The sequence below is a fragment of the Ananas comosus genome, linkage group 8, assembly GCF_001540865.1.
Source record: "Ananas comosus cultivar F153 linkage group 8, ASM154086v1, whole genome shotgun sequence".
In the NCBI taxonomy this organism is placed as follows: Eukaryota; Viridiplantae; Streptophyta; class Magnoliopsida; order Poales; family Bromeliaceae; genus Ananas; species Ananas comosus.
Genome location: NC_033628.1, coordinates 12,540,045 through 12,567,653, shown reverse-complemented (window position 1 = coordinate 12,567,653; position 27,609 = coordinate 12,540,045). Strand labels below are relative to the sequence as shown.

General features: G+C 37.5%; 4 protein-coding genes across 9 annotated transcripts; 1 reads left to right on the top strand and 3 right to left on the bottom strand.

The window, feature by feature from the left end:
- LOC109714676 (SNF2 domain-containing protein CLASSY 3-like) lies at positions 951 to 6,573 on the top strand. The gene is made up of 4 exons (XM_020239371.1): positions 951 to 2,136; positions 3,070 to 3,228; positions 3,314 to 5,297; positions 5,984 to 6,573. Exons 1-3 carry the CDS (start codon positions 1,045 to 1,047, stop codon positions 5,258 to 5,260), a joined length of 3,198 nt encoding a protein of 1,065 aa, XP_020094960.1. The 5' UTR covers positions 951 to 1,044; the 3' UTR covers positions 5,261 to 5,297; positions 5,984 to 6,573.
- On the bottom strand, positions 6,941 to 12,824 carry LOC109714675. Its single transcript, XM_020239370.1, has 4 exons — positions 12,171 to 12,824; positions 11,233 to 12,020; positions 7,964 to 8,222; positions 6,941 to 7,574 (listed from the first exon to the last, which is right to left on the bottom strand). Exons 1-4 carry the CDS (start codon positions 12,420 to 12,422, stop codon positions 7,401 to 7,403), a joined length of 1,473 nt encoding a protein of 490 aa, XP_020094959.1. The 5' UTR covers positions 12,423 to 12,824; the 3' UTR covers positions 6,941 to 7,400.
- LOC109713811 (putative casein kinase II subunit beta-4) lies at positions 14,615 to 19,343 on the bottom strand. Of its 3 annotated transcripts, none has more exons than XM_020238038.1 (6): positions 18,781 to 19,343; positions 17,960 to 18,178; positions 17,307 to 17,419; positions 17,053 to 17,218; positions 16,300 to 16,387; positions 14,615 to 15,958 (listed from the first exon to the last, which is right to left on the bottom strand). In XM_020238038.1, the coding sequence occupies exons 1-6, from the start codon at positions 18,959 to 18,961 to the stop codon at positions 15,925 to 15,927; spliced, it is 801 nt and encodes a 266-aa protein (XP_020093627.1). In that variant the 5' UTR covers positions 18,962 to 19,343; the 3' UTR covers positions 14,615 to 15,924. The 3 variants fall into 3 exon arrangements, with proteins under 3 accessions (XP_020093627.1, XP_020093626.1, XP_020093625.1); XM_020238037.1 differs by lacking the exon at positions 14,615 to 15,958 and having other exon boundaries at positions 16,069 to 16,387; positions 18,781 to 19,065; positions 19,149 to 19,343; XM_020238036.1 differs by lacking the exon at positions 14,615 to 15,958 and having other exon boundaries at positions 16,069 to 16,387.
- LOC109713845 (calcineurin B-like protein 1) lies at positions 22,089 to 26,602 on the bottom strand. Of its 4 annotated transcripts, none has more exons than XM_020238081.1 (10): positions 26,326 to 26,602; positions 26,136 to 26,234; positions 24,851 to 24,933; positions 24,591 to 24,653; positions 23,697 to 23,805; positions 23,561 to 23,613; positions 23,096 to 23,176; positions 22,894 to 23,006; positions 22,486 to 22,596; positions 22,089 to 22,401 (listed from the first exon to the last, which is right to left on the bottom strand). In XM_020238081.1, the coding sequence occupies exons 1-9, from the start codon at positions 26,342 to 26,344 to the stop codon at positions 22,533 to 22,535; spliced, it is 684 nt and encodes a 227-aa protein (XP_020093670.1). In that variant the 5' UTR covers positions 26,345 to 26,602; the 3' UTR covers positions 22,089 to 22,401; positions 22,486 to 22,532. The 4 variants fall into 4 exon arrangements, with proteins under 4 accessions (XP_020093670.1, XP_020093671.1, XP_020093673.1 ...); XM_020238082.1 differs by having other exon boundaries at positions 26,136 to 26,299; positions 26,395 to 26,602; XM_020238084.1 differs by lacking the exon at positions 24,851 to 24,933 and having other exon boundaries at positions 26,326 to 26,601.

Genomic DNA, 27,609 nt, shown 5'->3' with positions numbered 1-27,609 from the left:
TGAGGTTGAGATGATGGTGGTAGGTGGTGGTAGGTGGAATAGTGTTTGATTCAAGACTATTAGTAATCAAAATAAGTAGATCCAATGGCTAAAACACACAAGTATCACTAAGTGATACTTGATAAATATTCTAGTCTCTATTATATATATATATATATATTATTGAACATCCCCCCCCCCCCCCCCCCCCCCACCCCCCCCCCCCCCACCTATAATTCGATTTGCCACCTGTCATAATGGGCTCCGCCAGAAACGCGAAGGGCATTTTTGTCCTCTCATTAATTAAGCCCGCTGGAGTCCAGTTTCGCGGGCTCTTCTCTTCGCGTTGCCTGTCATGATCGCTCGCCGATCTCCCATGCGATTTTACTTTTATGCCCCACCCAAAGCCACACCCAACCAGAATGCGCCAGCGTGGCGCTCTCCCTTTGAATCCCGCCAGTTTTCTCGCCCGTGTCTTTTCCGTTTCCGGGTGTGAGAACTTCTACTCCTATTATGATTCGTTTCCTTATAAAGACGTGTTCCTTCACCACTCTCCTCTGCTTCGACTCTTACTTCAACCACTCCGCTTCTTAGAGAGAAAAAGAGAGAGATAGAGAGAGAGAGGCGATAGGTTCCATGGCTCGAAGTACGCGAGATCGCGAAACCCTAAAGCTCCCGATCGAGCCCGGCGCGCGCTCCCACCTCCGCCACCGCCACCACCGCGGTGGAGGAGGAAGCGGGGATGGTCGAGGTGGAAGTGGCGTTGCGGCTAGTGTTTGTCCCGAGGATGACGCTGTTCCCTTTGTTCGTCCGAAGGAACTCGTCATCCTCGACGAAGAAGACGAGGAGGAGGAGGAGCGAGGGAGGAAAAAGTGTCGGAGCGGAGGAGGAGGAGGAGGAGGAGGAGGTGGTGGAAGCGGGGTTAGGGTTTATCCCGAAAGTGAGGTCGTTTCGTTTGTGCGGCCGAAGGAGCTTATCATCCTCGATGAGGATGATGAGGACGAGGAGCAAGGGAGGGGAAATTGCGAGGAAGATGATTCTCCGATCGGAGATTTGGGATCTAAGATGTCTCAGAATCATAGTGATGCTAATGAGGGTATGAAGGAGGTGGAGGTTATTGATGTTCTCGATCATGAAGAAGAAGAAAACGAGAGGAGAGCAGGGGATCTAGAAAAGGAAATGCCGGACGAGGATGTTGATGTTGATGATGATGATAATGATGCCGATGACGAAGATGACAAAGATTGCGACGACAATAACAATGTCGATTGTGCTGGTGATGATGTTGGCTGTGGTGGTAACAGCAGTGGTGGAAATGACCAAGGGAAGGTTGGAGGAGCAAAGAGAGTGTTGGTGGCTTCCTGCGTTGCAAGCAGAACTCGGTCTCGTATCGGAAAACAGAAAAGGTTCTCCTACACTTCTTATTTTAAAGATGTCTCTGATGATTCAGGGGAGGAAGGAGATGAGGAGGAGGAAGAAGAAGAAGAGGAGGAGGAGGAGGAGAAAGAGGATGTTAATGGTGAGCCCGATCATGGAACTAATGGTGAGAGTTCTTCAGTTTTCATCAAGAAGAAGGTCCCAAGAAGCAGTGCGAAAAATAATGGGGAAGCTCCTCCGAGTATCAGTGTTGCACAACGAACACGATCCCATTTCAGCTTGGAGCAGCCCAAGAAGAAACAGAGGCTTGGGACAATGTCCAACCCCTTCTGCTCGGATGTGAATGATTTCGTCTTGGAGTCTGAGATGGGCTTGCTTTCATCCAACGAGGACGATGAAAAGGGAAGAACGAAAGGTAACGCAGTGAATGACAACAAAAAAGAGGGAGAAGTGAGACAGGACACTGCAAAAACATGGAAATCTAATAAGAGAAAGTGTGTTGAGATGCTAAAGGGGCAATCCCTTTTTGAGCTTCTTGCCGATACTATTTGCAGTGACAAGAAGGAGCCTCTAGAAGATTCAGTTCCTCCTGATAATGATTCTTCTCTTTTCAAACAGAACTTTTGTGATGAACAGTGGTCCCCTCTGGTATTTTCTTTTGGAGATGAAGATGCTGTACAAGTTGGGAAGTCGGAAGAAGAGAAAATGTTGGATGAATTATGGGCTGACTTTGAATTTGCTATGGAGTCGACGAATATTGGAACTTATCATACAGCTGAGGTATTACTGCTTTTCACAATATTTTTCACAATATTTTGCATAATCGTGCATGTAAAATTTCTGAAATTTGGTGCTTTTGTGACCTCCAATTGGTGCCTTTGCAGAATTTGCATAGTTCTAATTGGATAGTGTCACCATATCAGCCAGTATTAAAAGCATGTCCAAGTAGTAATTAATGTTCTAAACTATGTAAATGATATACAGGAGACCAAGATAACACATAACCTCTATGCTGTTGGCAAGTGCATGTGGTTCATAAAAGATTAAATAAAATAGAGCTAGTATATTTGAATTGTATAAGCTTGTACCAGATAACCTGGTGCAGGTAAATAGTATAAGCTAGTGCCCCCACATAGAACTATGGTCATTATGTATAAGTTTGTGTATACATGAGGTTGTGTGAGTTATGCCTCTTTTAGCTATTATAGTATTGCCATGCACTGGGTAATAATCTTGCTATAAGTGATAAGGATGAAAGGAGCACACTAATTTTGACTAATACTGCGAGATTTTATTTTGGCAAATGCTTCAAGAATTTTTTATTTGCATCGTTGTTTTTCTTATACACGCCTGTCTATTTCTCTCATGCAGTTGTGCGTGTTTTTTGGTAATCTGCATTAGTAGAGAAGCATAAGTGAAAATGTGTAATATGTATCATTGTATACACTTATATGTATGTGCGAAAGTATGGGTGTCAAAAGCATGTGCATGTGTGAGTGATTACAATTATATGTTTATTGCTACCTTAACTGTCGAATTATATGATTTCACGATTATAAAGATTTATAATATCTGTGGCATTAAATGCCTACTGATGAGTATAATATCACATTCGCTTTTGAGGTTTTGTACAGTTTTCTTGATCATGTAGTACAGTTTTTTTAATGTGCTTGGTTTGTCATTTATATTGAATGACTATTCCTTCTTATACAGAATCAAGAAGAGAAGATCAATGTACCAGAAGCTGCTTCTGATCCGCAATCTCTTTGTTCTCAAGGGAAGCACCACTTTATCCTTAATGAACAAATTGGAATCACATGCAAATTTTGCTCCTTCGTAAATTTGGAAATTAGATATATTATGCCTTCTTTGGTGAGTTCCTCATTATTAATTCTTACTGCACATACTCTGTTATCTACTATTTCTAACAGCTATGCTTCTCTTTTGCATTTTGAAGGAAAAACATTTCGGAGAAAATTCAACCCGGAGAAGTTGCACTGGCGTGGAGAACTCCTCAATATATGATGATCTTTTAAAAGCTGAGAACAAAGATGAGCAAGGTTTCTGTGGTCATATAAAAGGAACTGTATGGAACCTCATTCCTGGGATTATTAACACTATGTACAATCATCAGAGAGAAGCATTTGAGTTTATGTGGACTAATCTTGCCGGAGGGATTAACCTAAATGAGCTAACAAAAGGAGCTAGACCTGATGTTATTGGAGGTTGCGTTATTTCTCATGCACCTGGAACAGGAAAGACCCGGCTCACCATAGTCTTTATCCAAACATATATGAAGGTTTTCTCTGAATGCCGGCCGATGATTATTGCCCCGAGTGGGATGCTACTTGCATGGGAAAAAGAATTCCGAAAATGGAATGTTGGTATTCCATTTCATATATTGAATTCTGTGGAATATTCAGGCAATGAAGATAAATCTATGCTTAAGTTGGTATGCAAAGAACCTCGGAGTGAGAAGCTGACACGACTAGTGAAGTTGTATTCATGGGATAGAGGAAATGGCATACTAGGAATAAGTTATGGCCTATTCAAGAAGCTGACTGGAGAAACGTCTAAGAGTTCTTTGGACATGAAAATAAGAGGCATTCTTCTTGAGAAGCCCGGTTTACTTGTTTTAGATGAGGGGCATACACCTAGGAATGAGCGGAGTCTAATTTGGAAGGCGCTGGGGAAAGTCAAGACCGAAAAGCGAATTATCCTATCAGGAACTCCTTTTCAAAATAATTTTTTGGAGCTTTACAATATTTTATGCCTTGTTAGACCTAAATTTGCTGAAAAGATTTCAAATAGAACTCCGAAAGTGTCTCGAAGGAAATCAGATTTTGCCTTAGAGAAGAGAGACATCTTTCCAGGAAAATATGAAGGGAAAGGGGTTTGGACTTCTCTAACTAGTCATGTCACTGATGATAATGCAGAAGAGGTTAGATCAATACTAAAGCCTTTTGTCCACATCCATAATGGCAACATCCTCCAAAGTCTCCCTGGTTTAAGAGAATGCCTAATCGTGCTAAATCCCTTCTCTCAGCAAAAGAAAATTATTGAGAAGATTGAGAAAATCGGGCTTGCTCACAATTTTGAATATGAATATAATATATCCTTGGTGTCAATTCATCCTTCTCTTGCAACTCATATTAACATGCCTGAAGAGGATGCTTTAGTTATCGACAAGAATTTACTAGAGGATTTACGTTCGAATCCCTGTGAAGGAGTGAAGACAAAATTCGTAGTGGAACTTGTTCGTCTTTGCGAGGCGCTAAAAGAAAAGGTTTTGATTTTTAGTCAGTATATACAGCCGTTATCATTGATAAAAGAACAGCTTATGAAGTTATTCAACTGGAGTGAAGGTAAGGAGATAATTCAGATGGATGGGAAGATTCTTCCTCGAAATCGTCAGGCCTCAATTGAAATTTTCAATGATATAGAAAGTGAGGCTAGAGTTTTACTTGCATCAACAAGAGCTTGTTGTGAAGGGATAAGCCTTACAGGGGCTTCGAGGGTTGTACTTTTAGATGTTGTATGGAACCCTGCAGTTGGTAGACAAGCAATTAGTCGAGCATACAGAATAGGGCAGGAGAAGTTTGTTTATACATATAATTTAATCACGTCTGGAACTGGTGAAAGAGAGAAATATGAAAGGCAAGCCAAAAAGGATCACTTATCCAGGTTATTATTTTCTCCGGAAATCGATCTTCACAATGTAAGGAACAGTCTATCACAATCAGAAAAGGAGCACTCTGATAAATTAGTATCAGAAGATAAGATTTTGGAAGAGATGACTTCTCATGACAAACTCAAAGACATGTTCATAGAGATTTACTACCCCCCAACGGAGTCGAATATAGCGTGTACTTATAGCCAGATTGCTCCTGAATTTAGTAGATAACGTCCATCTACAATTGAAAGTTTTGACTCCATTCTTGGTAAGCCATCTTCTGACATGTTCGCATTTACAAATTGGAAGGGGAAGAAAAACTTGATATTGCGATTTTTTTTTCCCCGAGCTTATCGTTGCCATTGCTAGCTATATCAGTTTATGCTATTTCTTCTTCATGATTGCTTCCTCAATTACCAGTATTCTCTCTTTTAGAATATTGTTTGTTAGCCCCATTGCTTTTGGGGGCCATGTGATAGATGACAAGAACATCCACATCGCACCTCAGAATCACGCTGGTTTTTGCCTGCACATTGCCTTTATTGTTTGTGTCCAAATTTAAATATAATCCATCTTTTATTTGACAAAGATCATGAAATCTAGGGAGAGGGAGAAGCTTCTGTGCGTATTCTAGTTCTCTGTTCAATTCCATATTATTTTATGAAAATCTAGGGAGAGGGAATACAAGTATCATTTATTTTCATTGATGGTTCGGCAACATTCTTGAAATTCATGAAGATCAGTACAAGCCTTTCGAACTTGAAAAATAAACTTGATTCGATACCGTTTAATTTCTTTGTTTATGGTGGGCAACAGAAATTATACATCTGCAGTTTTATTTACATATGCAGAGCATGATTATTTCACATAGATAATTTTAGTTTTGTTTCATTCTTTCTCTTTCCTTGGCAAACAAAGTTACAAATTAGCTAATGGGATGTCTTCATTGTACAGGCACTGGGGAGTGCGTGGCCCAAGAACGGGAGAACATTCATTTTGTACACTTCATTACATTCCTAACCACACCAACATACAAACACATTATATCATCAGTACGATTTCCATTCCTTCAAAATTGAACTGTTTTGTATATTTTCTCAGAAACGCACAGGAAAATGAGTAATGAAAGAAGGGATATAACATTCATGGGGTCAGAATCAGCTTAATGTAGCACTTGTATTTATCCTTCGTTTCTCCCAATCATTCCTGTTACAAATATCCGAATTCAGCTACAAATCTATGCAATTGCAGATCTGCTACTGGTAAGCGAATTGGATGTTTACTTTCTATGCAATTCGATGCATCATGAAGGTGATTACTGAACTAATACACTTGTCATTGGAATGATACTCCATAGATCATATGTTAGAGCTGGTAACTAGTGGAACTTTTTGATGGACAGTACTTGTGCAGTAGTATGGTATATTAACTGTAAATTTATGTTCTAATCGTTAAACAAAGAGAGAGGGATTGAGCCCTTTCCTGCATTGGTGGCTGTTCAAACTTTACTGGAATAAAATACCCACTCTGAAAGGTAAGTTTTTAAGCGGACGAGAAGATCTTTTACTGCATGAAAATATGGTGGTTATAAACCAGAACATTTTGAAATGGATACTTGAGAATTAAAAATTTAACCATTTCCTTTTGCAGTACGTTTAATTTGAGTATTCTATTGAAACTTAATGGTATATTATCCTTTTTGACAGAACATTCTGTAGCTTGTTGCTTAACAAATATTTTATTGAACCTTCCAATCTCGCTCCTCCCCCCCCCCCCCACCCCACCCCACCCCACCCCCCCCAAACAAAAAAATAAATAAACAAATAAAAATAAAAATAAAAAATCAACTAGCAACGATGAAAAGCTATTTATAGAATCCCCCAGAAATTTGGGAAAATGGAAACTAGAACCTTTGATCGACAAGTAAGATGCTATCCCAACTCAATTTTATGACAATAGCTAGTTTTTCCAGTACAAGATTGAACGCCTTGAGGTTTCAACTCATCAAACCAACACGGCGGTGACCAGCTCTATACATGCATAAGGCGACTAAAGTCCTTCCTATCACATAGAAGTGCCGCAACCGATGAGGCACTTACATATTCACATACAACACGAAAAGAAAATGAGAGAAAACCAGCTGCCGTTTTTCAATTATCTTCGATAACTGAAAAGTCACTCGAGGCTGGAATTGTATAGACACTGCTCTCAGGAGAAATAGAGAGCAAGGACTGAAAGAACAACAATTCACCAGGTAATGGGAGTTTTTCTTTTAGTTCCGACCTTGTCTGCTGTAATGGCTTTGCTCGAAGAAAGCAATGTGGGCCGGCCTTGCTGAAAGATTAAAGTATCCCCCTTCAAGGGTAAGGTTTCAGACAATCGGCATCGGTAAATCGCCGGAACGACTAGGGATTTGCTTTTGAACGGCTTTCACGGCAGCAACTCTTGCCGCATTGCCTGCTTTGTTTGCTGCTGCGACAGCCTTGTTCACCCTGTCATCTACTCTCGGGACATTGTAAGCCTTCTCTGCTGCTCTTCTTGCTTCCTGGAAAAACATGATCATTTTATCAGAAAATACTATTATCCAAAATTTCATCCACCACATAAAAACACCTATTGCATATTAAGAGCCTGTTTGGCCTAGGAGCTTCTGCAAAAGTACTATCTAGGTGGAGCTTTTCGAAGAAACACCAACAGAATTACCGCTAAAATCTCTTCAACAACCTCTTGCCCCCAGAAAAAGCAGAAACTTCAAGCCTTCAAACTCAAAGCTTCTGTTTTTGGGACTCAAAAGCTTGTTTTAGCTTTCCCCACAACAAAAAAAACCCCGATGCATTGTTAGCAAAACACCTGGCTTCTATATGCTTTTGCTTTCTGGAGCTAGAAAGCAAAGAAGCTGTTCTGGAAACAAGGAAAAGGATAAGCCAAGGGTACCTGAACAGCATTAAGTACTTTGGAATTGTTAACCGCAATAGGAGATCCTGGGGGAGTATTCTGGGTGCTTAGAGTATCGAGGACGCCATTTTGCCAGTGGCCTGATTGAGTCTCTCCATTCCTAAATGTATACATCCCCAAGCCCTGTCTCCTGCCCTCATGCCATGCTCCCTCATACTGATGCCCATTAGCAAAACGATAGACCCCAAAGCCGTGCATCTTGTCCGCAAAGTATTCTCCAGCATAGGTGTCGCCATTCCTTCATAGAAGAGGACAAAAAGAATTAGTATAATATATGTTGACTAATATTTGATAGGGGAGAAAGTATTAAAGACATCAATTGTAACTAGTTCCAACCCCTGTAGAATTTTCCAATTTGTCTTTACATTTCTGTAGTCAGAACTCACATGCTACAATATTTTGTCGCATTCAAATATTAGCAAAGCCCATTGAGAATGCTACCAATACACACTATATATATATATATATATATATATATATATATATAGAGAGAGAGAGAGAGAGAGAGAGAGAGAGAGAGAGAGAGAGAGAGAGAGAGTATCACACTTCTACACAAGTTGAAATTCAATCATAGAAGTTTAAAAATGAAGATCCAATCCGTTGAAAGTAATCTACAACATTAAAAAGATTTACATACAAAAAATCATAATTTTGGAAGCCTATATCTTGAGATTTCAAAATTGGCCATTTTTTAAATTTCCAGATCATTGATTTTAACACCACTTAAGTAGTAGGAAATCGGTTTTTAAAATTTGTGAAACATTATGAGCATACATTTTAGATGTTCTTGATCACATTCAATCGTCCAGATCTTAATTTTAGGTCCTTTAAATTTGAATTTACACTTGTGTAAAAACTTGTGTAACTTACACATATGTAACTTAATCCCTACAATGTGTGTGTGTGTGTGTGTGTGTGTGCGTGTGTGTGTATATATATAGAATTTTAGGTCCTTTAAATTTGAATTTGTTTTTGATGTTCGAAAGTCCAAACATCGAAAACAAAGTGGAAGCACGGAGCCCTCCGTGCTTCCATAAGCATCCTAGCCGCACTCTATATATATATATATAGTATGTCTCATGTGCTTTAGAAAGCACGAAGGCCTCCATACTTGTAAGTTGTTTTTTATGATGGAATATCCAATTTAGCTCCATTAGGCATGATCTATGCTATTAGAACTATTTAGAAACCAAACTTCATAATCTTTTGACATCATCTATCAAGTGATAAAAGGGTCTTAAAAATGATATTTTAATGGCCAACATGGCACGTGTAAGTTCAGCCATGTAGACCAATCTAAATTAGGTGAAATTTTAATAGAATATTCTACTTACCACCGAGAGCAAAATCAACACTTCCGAGTTGAAATTTAAGTCTTTTATCACTAATTTTCATAGGATTTTTATTTTCAGCCGTTCATTTTGAGGCTACTCGTTCGCTGGGCAAATAAAGTCAAAAAATTATGAAATTTGGTTTTTAGATAGTTCCAATACTCTAAATCCATGCCTAATGAAACCGAACGGCCGAATCAGATGCCTCATTATCAAAAACAACTTAGAAGTACAAAGGTCCCTATACTTTCAAAAGCATAGCAGCCTAGCTCTATATACATACATACATACATTCATACATACATCGGCCTTCCCAAAGAAGGAACGACTCAGAACATTTTAAACAAGGTGGAAGATAATTTGCATCTTATCGAACAGCTAAGCCATATTAGATACAGGTATTTTCATCTTCAAGATTTACAGGACTCAGCGTGGGAAAATATGGTTAACTGCGTAGCTTCCCATCCACGGCTTAAAGGCTAATGAGGCTTCACCATTAGGATGGAAAAAAAAAATCACTAAAAAGGATATACACAAAATACAAATATTGATTGTAAAAGTACTGTGAAAAACTAACAGTACAAGGCAGAATGCAACAAATAGAATTTGAAGTTATGAGTGCAAAAAACAAGGCAGAATGCAGCTAACAGTACATATCAGTTGAAGATAAAATAAGTTATGCAAAAGATATTAAGAGAACAGAGTAAAGCATGGTAGAAGATATTTACAAGTTGAATGAAAAATATGAAAACTCTAGAAACAAGTCACAACCAGGGGGAAAAAAGAAAAAAAAAAGAAAAGAAAAGAAAGGCAAGTTGAGTACAGAGAGAGGTGGGTCATAATTAGAGGAAGCTGAAAAGGGCAAGGGAACCCCCTATGTCCTCACTCATTGAACCAAATATTACACATTTAATACACCAACCGTTGGCTTGAATAACCCTAGGAGAGGTTCTGTTACCATATGTAAAGCTTGAAAAGCCAACCAATACTACTTAACCACTTAACTCGAAAGAACGAGTGTAACCACACACCTAGAATGCCTTACTAGTACGAATGATTTAACCACTATATCTCCAACCACTCCCATCCTCTAAGCTAAAAATGCCTTGTTGGACGAAGTTACACAAAGTTCCAGTCACTTTGTAAACATTTCCACGGAATTCTACAAGAATGATAACCCACCACATTGTTACGACTATTCTCAACACCCTACTCTTCCGCCTAGCAGAAGGAAACCCTTGAGATGCACAATCAATTGATCCCACATTGCAATAACCTTGCAAAATTCCATCTCCATGCAGCCCAAAATCTTTGTATTAATATTCTAGCACATTATAGTGCATCACAACATGACAAGACGCACTACCTTCCCTTCCTGTTTAATGCCAAACTACTATCAAACTACATTAATCCCTGCTGACTCAAACCAATTATTTGTAAGTAGTTCGTAGAAAGGATGACAAAATGACCTCATGCTACAGGTGCAATCAATGATGAACAGATACTTCATTTAACTACGCATCTCCACGTTGTATAACTTTATTGATACTAGTTAGGTATTTAGGCCAGACCTCTAAGGTAGAAGCACCACTCTTATTTGGTACACTCCAAATAGCTTACATTTAACCATACTACAAAGAAAAGCAATTATACAAGATGGGATACTAGGAAATGTGAATTAACAATCGAAAATATTACTAAAGAAAATTCATCAATTTCTTCCAAAAAAAATCTGAATAGAATATGATGGCCTTTTCAGGCTGTCTAATTCGAGCACCAAGTCGAAGACCTAAAACATATTAACAAACAACTCAAACAAAAAACAGATAACAGCTGCAGCTTCAGAAAAATGTGAGTATATTAGTAACCAAAAAGGGGTAAGAGCATTGAGAAAGCTACATTCAATATCCTTTGTACCTGAAATGGTAGTGTCCGAGGCCATGCTTGACTCCCCACTTGAACTCCCCAACATATCTGCTCCCATCCTCGCAGGTATGCACCCCATACCCATGGCTCTGCCCGTTCGACCACTCTCCTGCGTACACATCGCCGGTGTAGAACCGATAGACACCGTACCCATGCCGAAGCCCCTGCCGATACTGTCCCCGGTAGCGGCTCCCACGAGCCCATGTTTCAACCCCATATCCGTCATACTTCCCGTCGACCCAATCACCTTCATACCTGCCGCTCATGTAGTAGTAGTACACTCCGCTCCCCGAGCACTTGCCCCTGTGGAGTTCGCCCTCGTACACGTCACCGTTGCTGTAGACCTGGACGGAGAAGCCGGAGGCCGATCGGCTAGGGTTCGGTTTAGGGTTGGAGGAGGAGCCGATGGACCAGAGGACGGGGGCGTGGGGCCCGCGGCGGGGGTGGTGGCGGGGGAGGAGGAGGGCGGAGGAGCGGGAGAGGAGGAGGCGGAGGGAGGGGAGGGGCAGCGAGTGGAAGGACACGCAGAGGAGCAGCAGCAGCGCCGAGGAGAACGCGGCGGCGCAGACGAAGTCGAGGAGGAGCGATCGGCCGGAGTCGGAGTCGGAGTCGGCGGCGGCGGCGGAGGAGGAGAGGAGCAGGTAGAGGGAGGGGAAGGAGAGGAGGAGGAGGAGCCGGAGCCGGAGGTGGAGCCGGCGGATGAGGTGGCGCACGGCGAATCGGGCGACGGCGGACGAGAACCTCACCCGCCGGGGATCANAGCGCCGGTCCCGACGACGCTGTCGCAGAAGCCGAGGCCGGAGGGGGCGACGGTGATCTCGCACTCGGCGGCGGCGGCGGCGGCGAGGTGGGGAAAAAAGAGCGCCGCAGCGGCGGCGGCGGCGGCGGCGGCGGCGGCGGCCTCTCTGCGGCGGAGGAGGAGAGGACACCCGCCGGGGATCGCCGGCGCCGGAGGAGGAGGCGGCGGAGCTCGCTGCGGCTGCGGCTGCGGCTGCGGCGGAGCTAGGGTTCATGACGGGTCGCTTGTGGGGGGTGGAGAGGAGGGCATGGTGATTAGGGTTGGGGATATCGATGCGGAGGAAGGAGGCGGGAGGGGGAGAGGGAGGGGCGAGCGGGGAATCGGAAGAGAGAGCGAAGCTTTCTTTCCCGATCGGATCAGAGTCGGATCGCTTGTGATGCATTTAATTAACCACGCCACGCCGTCGCTTCTTCTTTCCTCTCCTGTTCATCTATCTATCTACCTACGCAAGGGGGAGATGAGATGAGATGAGATGAGATGAGATGAGCGGGGCCTATTCCCTCCTCCCTTTTTATCCTCTCTCCTCTTCGTTTCTCCTCTTTTCTTCTTCCTTTTCTTTCCTCATCATCCTCTTTAGTCTTTACGCCCCCTACAGAGTTTGATATATATTATTGTTTATTTATTGTTATTGTTATTGTTATTGTTTTATTATTATTATTTCTGAAAGAAAACCTTTGAGAGAGCTCTCAATAGGGGATTAAGGAATGGATTGTTTTGTTCTCTCTCTCATCATGGATTTAAATAAATAAAATAAATAAATGGGATTGGACAATACGAGGAGAGAGAAAGGGATTGGCAGAGGAAATTTAGTTTAATTGTGTGTGGGAGAGAGAGAGAGAGAGAGAGAGAGAGAGGGGGTGGTTGATAGTGGTGGACAGGAGGTGGGGTCACAAAAAATTATATGGACATAATCTTCAAACTAGACTAGATAGTTTGAGGACGATGTGGATGGACGTTGCATCGCGAAGCAATGCCCATCCAACCGCCCAGCAAAATGCTAGGATAAAATGCATAGAAACCTCCCTAGATATTGGTTATTTTGAAATATGTCTTTTAATTTTTTATTTTTTTTATTTGATTTATATCTTTATTTTAGTTAAAAAATTTATCAAATTTAATAATTATATCATTTCTATCAAATTTAATAATAAAATTTAATTAAATTTAGTATTAAATTTAATATTATAAATCCAAAGTAACTGTCTCAACCCTTTTTAGATTTTATAAAAATTAGAGTAACATATAAAAACTAAAGGAATCAATTAAAAAACTGAAGGATATATTTCAAAACGACCGATAGTTCAGGGGCCTCTCCATGCATTTTATTCCAGCATTTGTTGGACGGATTGCGACACTTCGCTTCACCACGCAGCGTCCATCCGCATCGTTTCCAAACTATCTAGTTTTGAAACGATGCCCATATAATTTTTATCCGGAGGTGGGGAGTGAAAGGAGGCTATTGGTTTCATGCGTAGGAAAAAGAGGGAAAAGAAGAAATGGTCAGTGGTTACGTCTTAGGAGCTTGCATTTTGCACTTGTAAATATTCCTCTTCTTCTTTATCCCCTTTTTCTTTGGTCTTTCATGTTTTTCCTAAACAAACACAGGCGAAATATGATTTTTTTTTTTTTTTTTTTTTTATAACAGTTGTTTGGTTCTCCGGAAAATTATGAAAAGAAGTTTTGCAAGAAAATTTTTTTAAAATTTTTTTTTGTTGAGAAGTAAAGCTTTGATACAAAGAGCAAAAATAGAACAACAGCATCATCAAACTGAGAGGCAAACAAGCCAAAAAAAAAACCATAATAAAATTAGTGTTTAATCACCAATTCTGTTTTAAAAAATTCTCTCATTTGCAAATCATTGCACTGTAATCAACCAGCACAAAAGTTTGTCGAATTCCTGTTTGTCTTGACCACAAATATAGGTCTCACCTGCTCTCTTTTGCTGGTGTCCCAACAACATGCAGTGAAAAATGTATAGGAATAGCTGTTCTACACCAGAAGATTAGTCAAGGATTATTATTAATTTAGAGTTGCTATTCCAACCAAACCACCGAATTATGCCCTACATCTCACATTTTACATGTTTTGTCCCCATGTGTATAAATATGCATCTAACAGTCCAATTGACAATATAAGCGAGAAAACGAGAAAGATGAGAGCAGAAACAAGCAAGCGTACGAATTTAAAATAAGGAGAAATTGGAGGAGAGAGTTACGGTAAGAGCCGTCCACATTTTCTCTCTTGCATTTTCTTCTTCCCACTGTATGATGGCTCAACTGCTGCTACAGGGTGAGACTTGAGAGAATAATCCAATTACAAAAGTAGACACCACTCAAAAGTTTGAAAACCGAAAGCAGAATACAAACGAAGAGGAGGAAAACAACACCTGAATTTGTTTATGAAAAATCTCCCGTCAACAAGGCGATGATAGAGACACGTATAAGCATCAAGCTTCCCACAGTACTAGACAAGTGACTCACCCTTTGTTTATTGATGTGTGAGATAGGCACATATATTAAATTCCACAGTACATTAAAAAAAAAAAAATTCTTCCCACCTCACAATTGCCCAAAATTGAATAAATTATCTTAGCCTATTAGAGCAAAACCAATAGATTCTGTAGACCACAACACAGAACATTGTTGAGCAAATTCAACTCTCACCGCGAAATATAAAAGGAAAAACACAAAAAACAAAAAGCTGGCGTAAACAACTCCATCTCAAGTCAAGATTTCAACCTAGAAGGATTTGTTTAAACTCAGAATCCTCACATTGTCCCCTAGATTAACCCTGCGGACATCCATGTACATATTATAGAGCTCATTTTCGAGTAAAATGTTGACGCCTCCACTATATCAAACCCATACCAGATAAGGCTTCCATGTCTTTGAGAGGAGTAAAACGGAAAGAGGGAAAGAGGAGTAAAAAGGAAGAGGGGGGCAGGTGGGCGGGTGGGGCACGAAAAAAGAAGAGCGGGTACAAATGTATAGAGATCCCCACAACTAAAGGCCATTTCGTAATCTGCGTGTTACCTTTTTATTGCTTTGATGGGCACGCTCCGTTTAAAGTCAACGGTTCCTTTAGCTATGGCTAAATTAGCTGTTAAGCAAAACCCAGAGTTTCATCACCTAAGACATGGACGGAGCAGTCAAATTTGACAAAATAAGTATAAAATACAACAGAATTTCCTATTCAAATGGTAAAAATTAAATTACTTCATAAAAACAAGTCGAAAGCTGAGAGAACGCCCACCAACGAATATAAGTGGAGAACCTATTTCAAAATAGCCAATAGCTGAAGAGGTTTCCACAATTGTTAACCAACAGGTAGGACATGATACTAAACAAAAACTTTCAGGTGCCAATGCAGTAAAGGGATCTTCCCACTGGAGAGCACTATCAAAAGCATTATCCACCAAATTGAGCAGACAATATCAGGACCACAGGATTGCGAAGATGAAAACCACATGTTGAATATAAAGAAACAAAAATGTTAAATTTAGAAGATATAGTGTAGAAATAGTGGATCCTTGAGCATTCGCAATCAGGTTCTTGAATTTTCTGTATTTTGCAATCGCATCACTGATCCATGATGTATGACAAGAAGGCCAGAGATATAATTGCATGCAGAAGAAAAAAGAAGGAAAAAAAAAAAAACCAAGTCCACACAGAAAGATAGTTTTAATGGGTGAAATATTAATTGAATAAACTGACTGCACAGGTAAAAGGGGGGAAAAAGAGCATTCTAGCAAAGGTTGAAGAAAGCAATATCTGATTCCCATGAAACTAAAAGGTAGCATACTCTAATACATGGTCTAGAAATCACCAGAATCTTCAGAATTGCAAGTCACAACTAACTTCGAGAGCATCCCAATTTGCAATCTCTTATGGCAGTGCTAGCTGTAAGCCCATGATCAAGCTGCCAAAAAGCTATAACTTCAGAAACAACAGATAAGTTTCTTTAATACCAAGTTGTGAAGAATGTGAAACACTAAGCATCAAAGCATCGGTAGAAATAGAAAAAGACCATGAAGCCAAAATAGACAAGTTTGCATTGCAGATTAATAATGAGTACTATGTTACAGAATCAGCACTTACACATATATTTACTAAAACAAACAAAGGTTTGATGAGACGATCAGCGAGATACAAATTTACCCCATGTTACAATGGAAAGCCAGCACTTAGTCTTCCGAGGGCACCAAAATGTACGCTCAAGAAGGCTTGTGAATTTTAAAACCGAATACTTTTGGAACATACCGCTGTGATGGCTTCTGTGGCTTGAGATGCCCATATGTCATCAGAAAAAGGTGAGGAAAAGTCGTCCCAAAATAAGCTCCATCAATGTCTAATTTGTAAGTCAAGAAATGTGTGATGAAACAAAATAGAAAGCAGATTTTGAGTCAAATTTTCTTGTTAAAGAAGAGAAAAAAAAAAACTAAAGTGCCATTCTTAAAGAATTGTATCACCAACAGGCATTTTTTTGTTCTAATATAATTGCAAGTGAACAGTTTATGCATGCTGCATTTACTCAACTGAAGAGGAAAGAATAACTGAATTAGATTTGGAACAACAACTAGTCAAAATGGATTGAACAGTCGTAAGACATTATTTAGAGATATTTACAGATACACCCCTAACAAAATATCTATTGATATGCATACACCTGTAAAATCTAAATTTTTGTGTCTGCCCTTGAAAGACAATTTGTTACATACAGACCCTTCTACTTAAAAAACCATTCTTTGATAAAACATTTTTTATAATATAAAACCAACTTCACCCATGCATTGGATGGCTACCCAACTTAAGATAAGGATACTTATGCTAGAAACTGTTGTTTTAAGGGGCCTACATGAAAATTCATATTTTATGAGACTACATACATGAAAAGAAGATTTTGCCAGGATATCTACATGTGCAGAACCCCCCTATAAAAAATGCAGCTAAGTTGAAATGGAATTTTCAAATGAAATTATTGAATAGAAGATTAATAGAAGAACAACAGGATACTGCCTTGCTTCTTTGACCTTGGATAATATATGTCTTCACACTTGGGACAATATATCTTCACGGTACTGGATCGAGGAACATCTGATTGACCTACAGGAAGACAAGGCTGGCCAGAGCAGTATGCTCGAGGGCATCTTCCAAAGTCGTAGTTCTTGAACTTATCCAGCTGCAGGAATAATTTATAAAGTGATTATCCAAAGTATGATTGTGTCAGGAAATGAAGGCACAAAATTTTTTTGACCAGAGCAACTCACCATTTCAGCCATCCCTTTACTGGTCAAGATATAACGAGCATGAATTAAACCATATAACATCTCTGCAGCAGATTCTACCAATTGATTTTGTTCTTCTGTAAACATATCGTCACCTGCATAATTACATACATCCACCAAATTAAAACAGCTGAAGAACCAAGACATATAAACCTAAATACAGTATTACAGCAGATGACTGGTTTTGGATATTGTTGTATTAAAGAATACAGCGGCCTCTGGAGCTGCAGAAAATTAAAAAAATATATATATCTTAAACTTAGACCTATTCCATCAACTCTTTAAAAGAATAAGAAAACAGAAGTTACAGCACAAAATAAAAACAATTGAAAACCCTTTAGTCCACTACCACATAAATCGACCAGCAACAACAGAAAAATTCACCAGCAAGACATTAGTTCGAGAGAATAAAAGAGATTATTGACCAATTAAAGCTTATAATACAGTTATTCAGCAACTACATAACATTCCAAATACTCAATTTAGGTATAACAACTCAAATAGTTCAAATAACTAGAAGAATTATATGAGAACCCAGATTCAGAAATCAATTCCTTCACAACTGCAGTTTGCTATATGTGACAATCCAGGTAAGTTGTGACACATAATCCTTCACTGGGAGAAAAAAGGCTTACCATGAGAAGACTCGATGTCCAAGATTAAATCGAGAGCATAATCATAATAAGGAACTTGAGCGCTAAGCCCACAAAGATTGAAATCATCTTGTATATACTCCTCATCAACTTCACAGAAAAACTCGTGCCCGGTTAGGCTACAGAACCATGTAATCCAAGAGGCATCTCCTCCGTCATAGCTACTAAAGTCTGAATCTTCACTGTATGATACCGATTCAACTAAAAAATAAACAAAAATAAATGAATAAAAGAGAAAATCCTTGGCAAACTTTTAAAGTAAACATGATGCACTTTATCTAATGGAAACTCAAAACAGTTCATACAAGTTAATCAAATTCTATCTGAGGAATGTTCGAAAAAAAAAAAAAAAAAAAAAAAAAAAAAAAAAAAAAAAAAAAAAAAACATAATATCAAATGAAAAAAAAAAACAATAGAACATGCATGACTAAAAAAGAAAAATCACGATTTCCCAGGACCTATTGATCAATAAGGCTTTAGAATTTAGAATAAACCTTATTAACAACATAACACTTATGTTCCTCCAAAATCGAACTCCCTAGGTGTCTTTTTGTACAGTAGCTCCAGTCGAGGTATCGTTCTACTCACAGTATTGAAGCTTAAATAAGTGGGTTATAACAGCACCAAGTTCTCTAATAATCATGTATAACAAGCAAAAGGAACGAGATTGTACATGCGAGAGAGATGAAGATTATGAAGACATGCAAGAGAATTCGTAGCTGAGTATCATCACAGATTCACAGCATTACGACAGATGATAAATGTAACTACCAGACAAATCCGCAGAAGGGGGCAAATATTACCTTCAGATTTCCTGTTCTCGGAGAGAGAGGAGTGGCGCTGGTCGCCGTGCTCCAGCTGCTTCCCCGCCGATGTCGACGGCTCCTCCAAGTGCTTGTCCACTGCTTCTTCCACGCGTTTCCGATCAACAAACCCCACCTCCACCTTCGATCCACCTAACAATCGATCTTTATACATGGCCATTTCTCCCCTCCTCGATCCTCTCTGAAACGCGTCCTCCCTCTGGGATTCTGATGCAGGAGGAGGCGAATTTTCGAGAGAGGGCAGAGAGATTCGAGAGAGAAACCCTAGAATTTGTGGAATAACAGTGAAGGATCAGTAACGAGCTAGGGTTTTAGAGGAAAGGAGTAGGGGAAGGGAGGGGAGAAACCCGACGCTCCGGCCTTAGGGTTTCAGTGGAATCGGAGAGCACGCGAGAGAGAGAGAGAGGAGGAGAGAGAGGGAGAGAAGATGAGGAGTGATTTACTTGTGTGTGGAAAATTTGTGGAGTGTCGTTCTCTTTTTTATTCTTTTCACTTTTTCGATAGAGATTATCCAAAGTTCTCTTGGGTTCTTTTTCTCCCCTTCATGAGAGACCCCCTTCAATATATAATATATACTAATATAGTGAACCACGCAATACAGTAAAAAAAAATATTTTAAAAAAAAATTATAAATTAAATAAATAAATGTTAATGTAAAGAAGAAAAAAAATATAACTTAATAATATAAAAAATATATTAAAAAATATTTAAAATGAAATCACAACTTAATAAAGAATAATAAAAAAACCGAAAAAAAAAAGTAAGAATTATATGAGAAGAAAAATTATTACATAAATATTATAAAAAAAAATTTGAAATATTGCAAGTGAAAGATAATAAATATTAAAGAGCACACTGAAAAGATTTTAATTGACATTTAACAAATCAAATAAGCAGATTCATCCGTCCGATTCTTTTTTTGACGCAAATCAAATTTTTTTAAAAAAAACATCAATAATGAAATAACCACATATATATAATATATTAATATATATATATATATATATAATATTATATATATATATATATATATATATATATTATACACATGCGCGACATCGATGCGATATTTAATTATTGTATAATACACTATGATAATAATCCAATATTATCAGGTCACATTAGTGTCGACTTGTATTAAGAAGGAAATATATAAAACCAACAATAAAACTAATAAATAAAAGCCCCTTGAAATAAGCTTCTCAAGAAAAAAAATTTCCACAATAATATTGAAAAAATATTCTAAACATTCAAGACAAAAAAGAATCATCTTTCTGAAACAAAAGGAAACTTTTCAGAAATTAGAACGAATTAAAAAAAAAAACATAAAATGTGCCAAAATTAAAAAAAAATCCAAAAATACTTTCCTAAGCTCCAAGCGAACAATAAATTAAATGTGAAAACGAAAAAAGAAACTACTGCTAGAAGTAGAGCTATAAGGAATCGAACCTTCTATTCTATTGCGCTCTCAATTCAACATGTGGAAGGTCAATAATCCCACAAAATTTGTTGAAGTACATGCATTTAATTATGATTTTATTGGGAGATGAGGAGGGAACGGTTTTGGAAGATGAGGTTTTGGAGGTTGGAAGATGAGAGGAATAGTTTTGGTGCAATTATATGCATTCAATTATAATTTATTGGGAGATAAGGAGGGACGGTTTGAAGATGAGGGTTTTGAGGTTGGGAGATGAAAGAGAGAGTTTGAAAGAAGGAGGTAACGCCATGTCAGCAAAATATTGGGATTCATAGATTAGTATATATATATATTATATATATATAAATATATATATATATATATAATATATATATAATATAGAGGAGAGAGAGAGGGAGAAGAGAAGAGAGAGTTGAGCTAGAATACTATCGGTAGTAAACGAGCCATTTTACTACCGAATTGTTTCGATGATAGAACTTTCAAATTGACCGATCGGCTCCGTTGAACATGATCTATACCACTTAAAGTGTTTAAAAAATCAAATTTCAAATCTTTCGACATCATTTTCCTAATGATCAAAGGGTTTCAAAATTTGTAATTTAATGGTCGATAAGAAGCGTTTTCTCGTTAAACGGCGTAAAGATATCAAATCAATTGAATTTTTATTAGAAAATTCTTTAAACTATTTAAAACAAGATCTATATTCTTGTATCTTGATTACAAGACTCCTATCATCATTTTTAAAGAGTATTCATTTTCAACCATTCATTTTTTTGTTCACTTGATTGATAAAAGAACAATAGCAATGTGCGTGAAATTTGATTTTAAATAGTTTAAATAGTTTAGATCAATTTAACGAAGCCGATCGTCAATTTGGAAGCTCTATCATCGAAACAAATCGTAGTAAAAATGGCTCGTTTACTACTGATAGTATTTCTAGCTCAACTATATATATATATATATATATATACTATATATATATATATATAAATAAGTAATAATATATATATAATTTAAATTAAAAAAGAAATGTTAAAATATCTTAATTAAAATAAACTGTTATTGAGCTGTTTGTTCCCCAAAAAAAAAAATTAGTTTCAATTTTTCGTACGTTTGATTCTAAACAAAAATTTTTAATTTTTTTTCTTAATTTCATGAAATACTAGTATTTTCGTTTCTAAAACTTTGTTAGGAAAAAAAAAATCCTAAAATATATGAAAAAAAAAACCTCTCTAAAAATTAATTTTTTAAAATCAAATAAAACAAAAAAAATCATGAGCTTTTCTTTGAAAATTGAGCTTCTGGTAGATCCACGAGATAGGATGTCCCTCGTGAACCACGCACTTGCTGCACCCTGCCCCCGGTTTTCCAACGCCATGATTTTTTATTTTTCGCTTCTTGTTGAAAACGAAAACGCCAATTTTCGTCGAATTCGTAAAAAATATTTTCTGAAAAAAAAAAACGATCAAATAAATATTCAGAAATTTACTTTTCCACCCAAAATTCTTTTTCGGAGTGGTTTTATGACAAACTAAACATGCCCTAAAGCTCCAATATCTTAAGCTTTGACTCGGCCATCGATGTATTTATTGATAGAAAATAAAAGACATCAAAGTGTAATAATATAGCATTGATTAATAAAAATAAAATTTAGTACAAATGAGAAAATAATTTTTCTATTCTAGAAGAGCAAGAAACAATAGTAAAACACTGGACAGCTCCTTTCCTCACCATTCTATACGACAAACAACATTAAAACGAGGCTTGTTTCTTATTCTCTCTTTTTTCTCCAATACTTGTGTTTTCTCTTCTCTTTCCGAAAATTCTCTCATCCGAAGAGAGCATAAAATTTGGATGATTATAACCATTTGTGATATAAAAAAATTTTCACTAGAATTTTCTCTTCACTCATATTATACATACAACCAACAAATATATGCAAGGATTGGATGTCCTTCATCCCAAATAACGCTTTCCTCGGTTAGACATGGGGGGTTGAAAAAAACTTTTGCCCCTGAAATTCAGAATTTTTTTCTCTGTTTTGAGAAATTTCTGACAAGACACTTTTAGCTAAAACAACACTTAATTTGTTGATATCTTATTACACACTGAAATAGTAATTCAACTTGCCGAATATTCGGTACCAGGCTCAGACTTGACACCTGAAAGAGAAGAGAAGTGAGTTTCAGCAAAAGACCTCTGAAGATGGTGAAACACCTGTAAAAATCTAATTACACCGTTCCAACCTGCTCATGTGTTCTTCGTAATACTGTTGCAGATAATGGCAGATGCGTCACGTGGCAATCTCATCGACCTCAGAATTAAATACAAAACTCGGAAACGTAGTTGTTATGTCCCTGAAAGGTTTAAACAGAGTGTCGCTCAGTTCTTAGAAAGCATCAAGGAATCGGCAAACAAATAAGCAATCATTGCATTCATCTAGATCTAAAAACTAGCCAGGTTCGAGGTGCATCGACTCAGAAGCTATTTGTCCTTGGGAGTCTAAATGGAGATTAATGTCTCATATGCATGATTTTTCCGTCTTTTAGTTTTCAAACTTCTAACAGCTTTGCCTCGAAAGAACTAGAAACTTAGTCATTCAAGATCTAACAATTAACAATTAAAAGTACGATATGGGATTCATAGTGCCATACTTGAGATATGGAAGAGTCATTATCTTCATTAGAGACGGATTTCGAGAAACAAAATTCTCCCACTCTGCTTTGTCTATTTTCCCATCCTGATTCACATCAGCCTCCAAAAATGTCTGTTCACAATGAAACACCTTACTATAAGAAGTCATATACAGGAATAAAACTAGAGTAGCTGCCGAAACTACAATCAAATGTGGCAAACCTTGTCTAGAATTGTTTCTATGGTCTCATCGGACAATCTCATCTCTGATTCACTTAAAAGTGCAATTAGCATCTGTTTAACCTGTGAGGAAAATCTACAATAAGAGTGACCTCAAAAGAAAGCAACCCCAGCTCAGTTCTCTCTCGAGAGAGAAATTCCAGTGGTTCATATGGCATATCAACCAACAATTTTGAAGGTAAAGGTAATAGAAGTGTTAAAAATTAACTTTTCTTTTCATAAGCTTTAAAATTATGGTGCAGAATTAACAAGAAAGACCAGAGCAGTGGTGGGTTACATGTTGTATAATGGAGTAGCTCTATACCACAAATAGATCAAGTGCTGTACAAAAAAGTAAGCCAACAAGAATTGGTTCCAAATGTTTGTAAAAATTCACAAAGAAATTTCAAGTAGAGAGAGCTGAATGGAAGCATATATTTATTGATCGGATGAAAAGCTTCCGATTACCTCTTTCCGCTCAATAAAGCCTGTACCATCCAAATCATATAGCCTGAATGAAACTGTAAATTCATTTCAAAACTCAGCAAACACTAATGGTTCCTTACTATCTTGTCAAAATCTAACAAAATGACTAACAACTTACAGTCAATCTTATCTTCCTGAGGAGCATTTGGATGAAAGACATTTAGAGCTCGAGCAAAGTCACCAAAATCAAGGACTCCCTTTTGCTTGACATCAAACAGGTCGAAGATCTGCACTTATTGAAATTAAAGAGCATGTAATCTTAAAAAAAACTTATGTCTCTATGTTTAACTGGAATTTACAAAGCGTAAGGTAGCAACATTAAAGCCAAATGGACAACCAGCAAGTTTTTTTTATTGACAGCACTGTACAGTTGCAACAAAATAAGCTACTTATTGAAATACAGTAATTTAATGGTAACAGGGGGTTGATAAGATGCTTTAAAAGAAAAAAGAACAAAACGATTTCACTATCGCCATTACTAAAGAAAGTGCTGACAATTTTAATCGATACAGCTTATTTCATTTCATATATAAGGCATGAAGGAGGCTTTGGAAATATTTAATGTTTACTATCTTTAATTACAATGACCTTACACTAACAGATGTCTGTCAATCAAACAATGAATGATCCTTTCACATCCAGTGGAAACATTTACGCGAGCTGTACAGGTGATAGGTTTGGAAATCTCACCATCATAAAATATACGACCTAGTAGATTAGGTAGATGTTTTCATGAGACTACATAGCAATAAATAAAGTTACATAGATGCAACAAGGCAAAAAGTTTAAAGTTAATCCGCAAGAACAATATATACATTTAAAAGCTTGGCTTCCTCAGGAAAATAACCATCAGCGTATGATCAAATCAAAGAAGCACAAGCCCAACAAATACATTAGAAAATAATCCATGATAAATGATCCTAAACACTCATAAAGAAATTTAACAAAATATTAGGTTACAATTGTCCTGTAAGGTCACCAACCAAATGCAAGGTTTCAGAAAATGCAATACCCGATTTGCAAAAAGATTTTCTTTTCTTCTGTTGTTCTTAAATAATGCAAGCTGGAACTCTTCCTGCACATGAAATCATAAATTGTAACGTCCGCCACCTCCACCAAAGAAAAATTGCATATCACACAAAGATCAGATAATAAACAATATATTCCTACAATAAAACTCAAAGGTTAAATGTACTAAAGAACTAAATCGTGAAGAAAATGCAATAACTAGATCATGTAGAAAAGTATAGGCTGCAGACATTCGCGTGTTACCTTGTTTATCAACCCATCATCAATTACAGAACTGCTAATGCTCTTATACAGCTCAAACAGTGCCTCAACTTCACTGACGCTGACTAAACAGAATGTTATTCACATAAGCATCAAAAGATATTAGTGGCAATGAAGAAATGACGATTTAGACCAGGATAGAATACTTTCTCCTGACAAAAAAAAAAATTGGGTTGAACAGGGCATGACAAAGCCTGTTTATACAGTGAGCTGCAAAACACATAACTGTATATAGCAATCACTGAAAAAATGCTAACCGGTAGTCTACCTAAGCAATATAGCATCTTTATGACTGGAAGTAACACGAATAGGAAAAGAGTTATAGATCAACACTAAGAACCAGAATAACAACAAGAAAATTAGCTCTAAATATAACCTCACCCACTTGTTTGGAGTTTGTTAAAATTGCCAGTTCTCAAGGTTCCTTGTAATATTGAATGGAAACCAAAAAAAACTTTTTTTTTCCTGCTAAAGCATCTCAAGTTCAGTTCTGGTTCAAAGCAAGAGCGATGCCACAAGTAAGACCATATTGTTAGTTTTGAAAGCTGATTTACACCCAAAATAAAACACAGTTGTTTAAGACGAATGCCGAAAAACACTCTTAACTTCACCAAATTAAACCACCAAGCTTCTTGACATATTCCAACCCGTGCATTAAATTAAAAACATGTCCTGCGAATCCATATGGTTCAAGAGTTCATGTTACGTTTGAATATAGAGAATAGAAGAGAAAAGAAAAGAATTTTCTCTCTGGTTGTTTGGATTAAAGGAACAGAAAAGTTATTTATTTTCTCTTCCTTTCTCTCCCTTTCTCTCCACTTTTGGAGAGAAAATGACCCCTATGGAAGATCATTTTTTCTCCATTTATCTTCTTCCTCAAATTTCTATCCAAATAAGGGAAAATTATTTTTCTCATTTATTGCACAAAAGAAAACATGCTAGCAAATTCTTGTAGTACATTGACCTCACTAGATTGGAATATCAATCACTGAAATCAATCTCCAATCAATAATCAGTTGGCTAGATACATAAATCACAAATAGACGCCATAACACACATTACTTGTGAGCATTAAATTAACAATACTTTGAACTGAATTAAGAAAATGAACATTCTTTTCCACAACAAAACTCAATTACACAATTACTAATGTTAGATATATTCATCTAATCGCATAAATTTCAAACATTATCGAATCCTAATATCTCTACCAAAATCGAATCCTAGTATCTCTATTCTCTACTAAGAACTAGATTAGGGCACGTACAAGACGTTTGGGAGGCAAGAAGCACCGGATCCTCATATCCGGGGAATTGTTTTCGAGCCGTCGATTGAAAGCAGCCCATTGACCCCTCAACCCGGCTCCCTGCAAAACCCTAGCCTCACAATTCACAAGCTACTACCCTTCCCTTCCACCTTCCGATCCAGCATCTAGACATGAACAAGATTAAACATACCTAAAAATCGCATCACCATGGAATCATCTTCGTGGTTGTAAATTAGAGAGAGAGAGTTAAAACCCTCACCCTAACCCTAATCGAAGTGGAGGAGAAGAAGAAGATGAACCCCATCGCGCGGTACGAGGGAGTCTGACGGAGTCGGAGAGATACTATGTAGAGAGAGGAACGTTACGCCTGCACGGATCGGACGGTCGAGATCGTTTGATTTAAATTTCGGGTCCCCTTTTTGGACGGCGGAGAGTTCGGCGTCGCGGGATCGGAGCGGCGGTGGCGAGCGGATCGAGGAAAGGTCGATTTTTTGTCGGCGGGCTCCGCGTGTATCGGAGCGACACGTGGCGGTAAACGGTAGGGTGGTACGACTGATATGGAAGTACGCGCGGGAAACGGACGATGTTGGCGCGACTTTCGAGAGGTTCCGGTAATGTCGTATTGTCATGTATTGACTATTAACTGATGGGCTATAGCGTTCCTGGATCGGGTACTCATGGGATTGGACAAATAAGCAACAGTCACGGAAACCCAGTTGCTTGCATATGGTCCACCACGTCATTGGTGAATCGTAATCATACACCATTCGATGCGAGTCCTCACCCAAGAGAATTTTTCTTTGGACATCCAAAAATATGTATAAAACTTACAGTTTATCTATTCAAAAAGTAAATTTTATCTCATAGTCTCATCACAATATTATTTTTCTAATATAATTTTGAAAAAAATAGAATATAAGATATACATCCTACTGTAATATACAAATAGTATTTCTCATTAGCCGTTTCTAGCGCAAGTGATAAAGAGTTTGATAGTTCATATCCGATATCTCAAATTCAAAATTCAGTTACTTTTTATTTTTAATTAACGAAAAAATAAAAAGACTAGCATGTTATCTCTCTGTTAAAAAAAATATTTCTCATTTCGAAAAATATTATCGTAAGTTAAAAAAATTCATAATTATTAATTTTCATATCCTAAAAATATTGAGATGTAAAATACTTTGATCCTCAAACTTAAATTTGTTATAAATTTTAATTCAATCTTTTTAAATTATTGTAATAAAATCTTGATATTTAATTAAGTCGATTGAATAATGATATAGCTAATGTAATAATAACATTACAGCACCACAATTAATTACACAAATTAAAATATAAAATTTAAGTATAATAAATAAAAATTAAGAACTAAAGTGTCATCCTATTTATAGTTAAAAGGATAATTTAACTTAAAATTTTTAATTGGCACGGAAAATTTTAAAGAGGAAAAAGGAGCTATATACTCAACAGC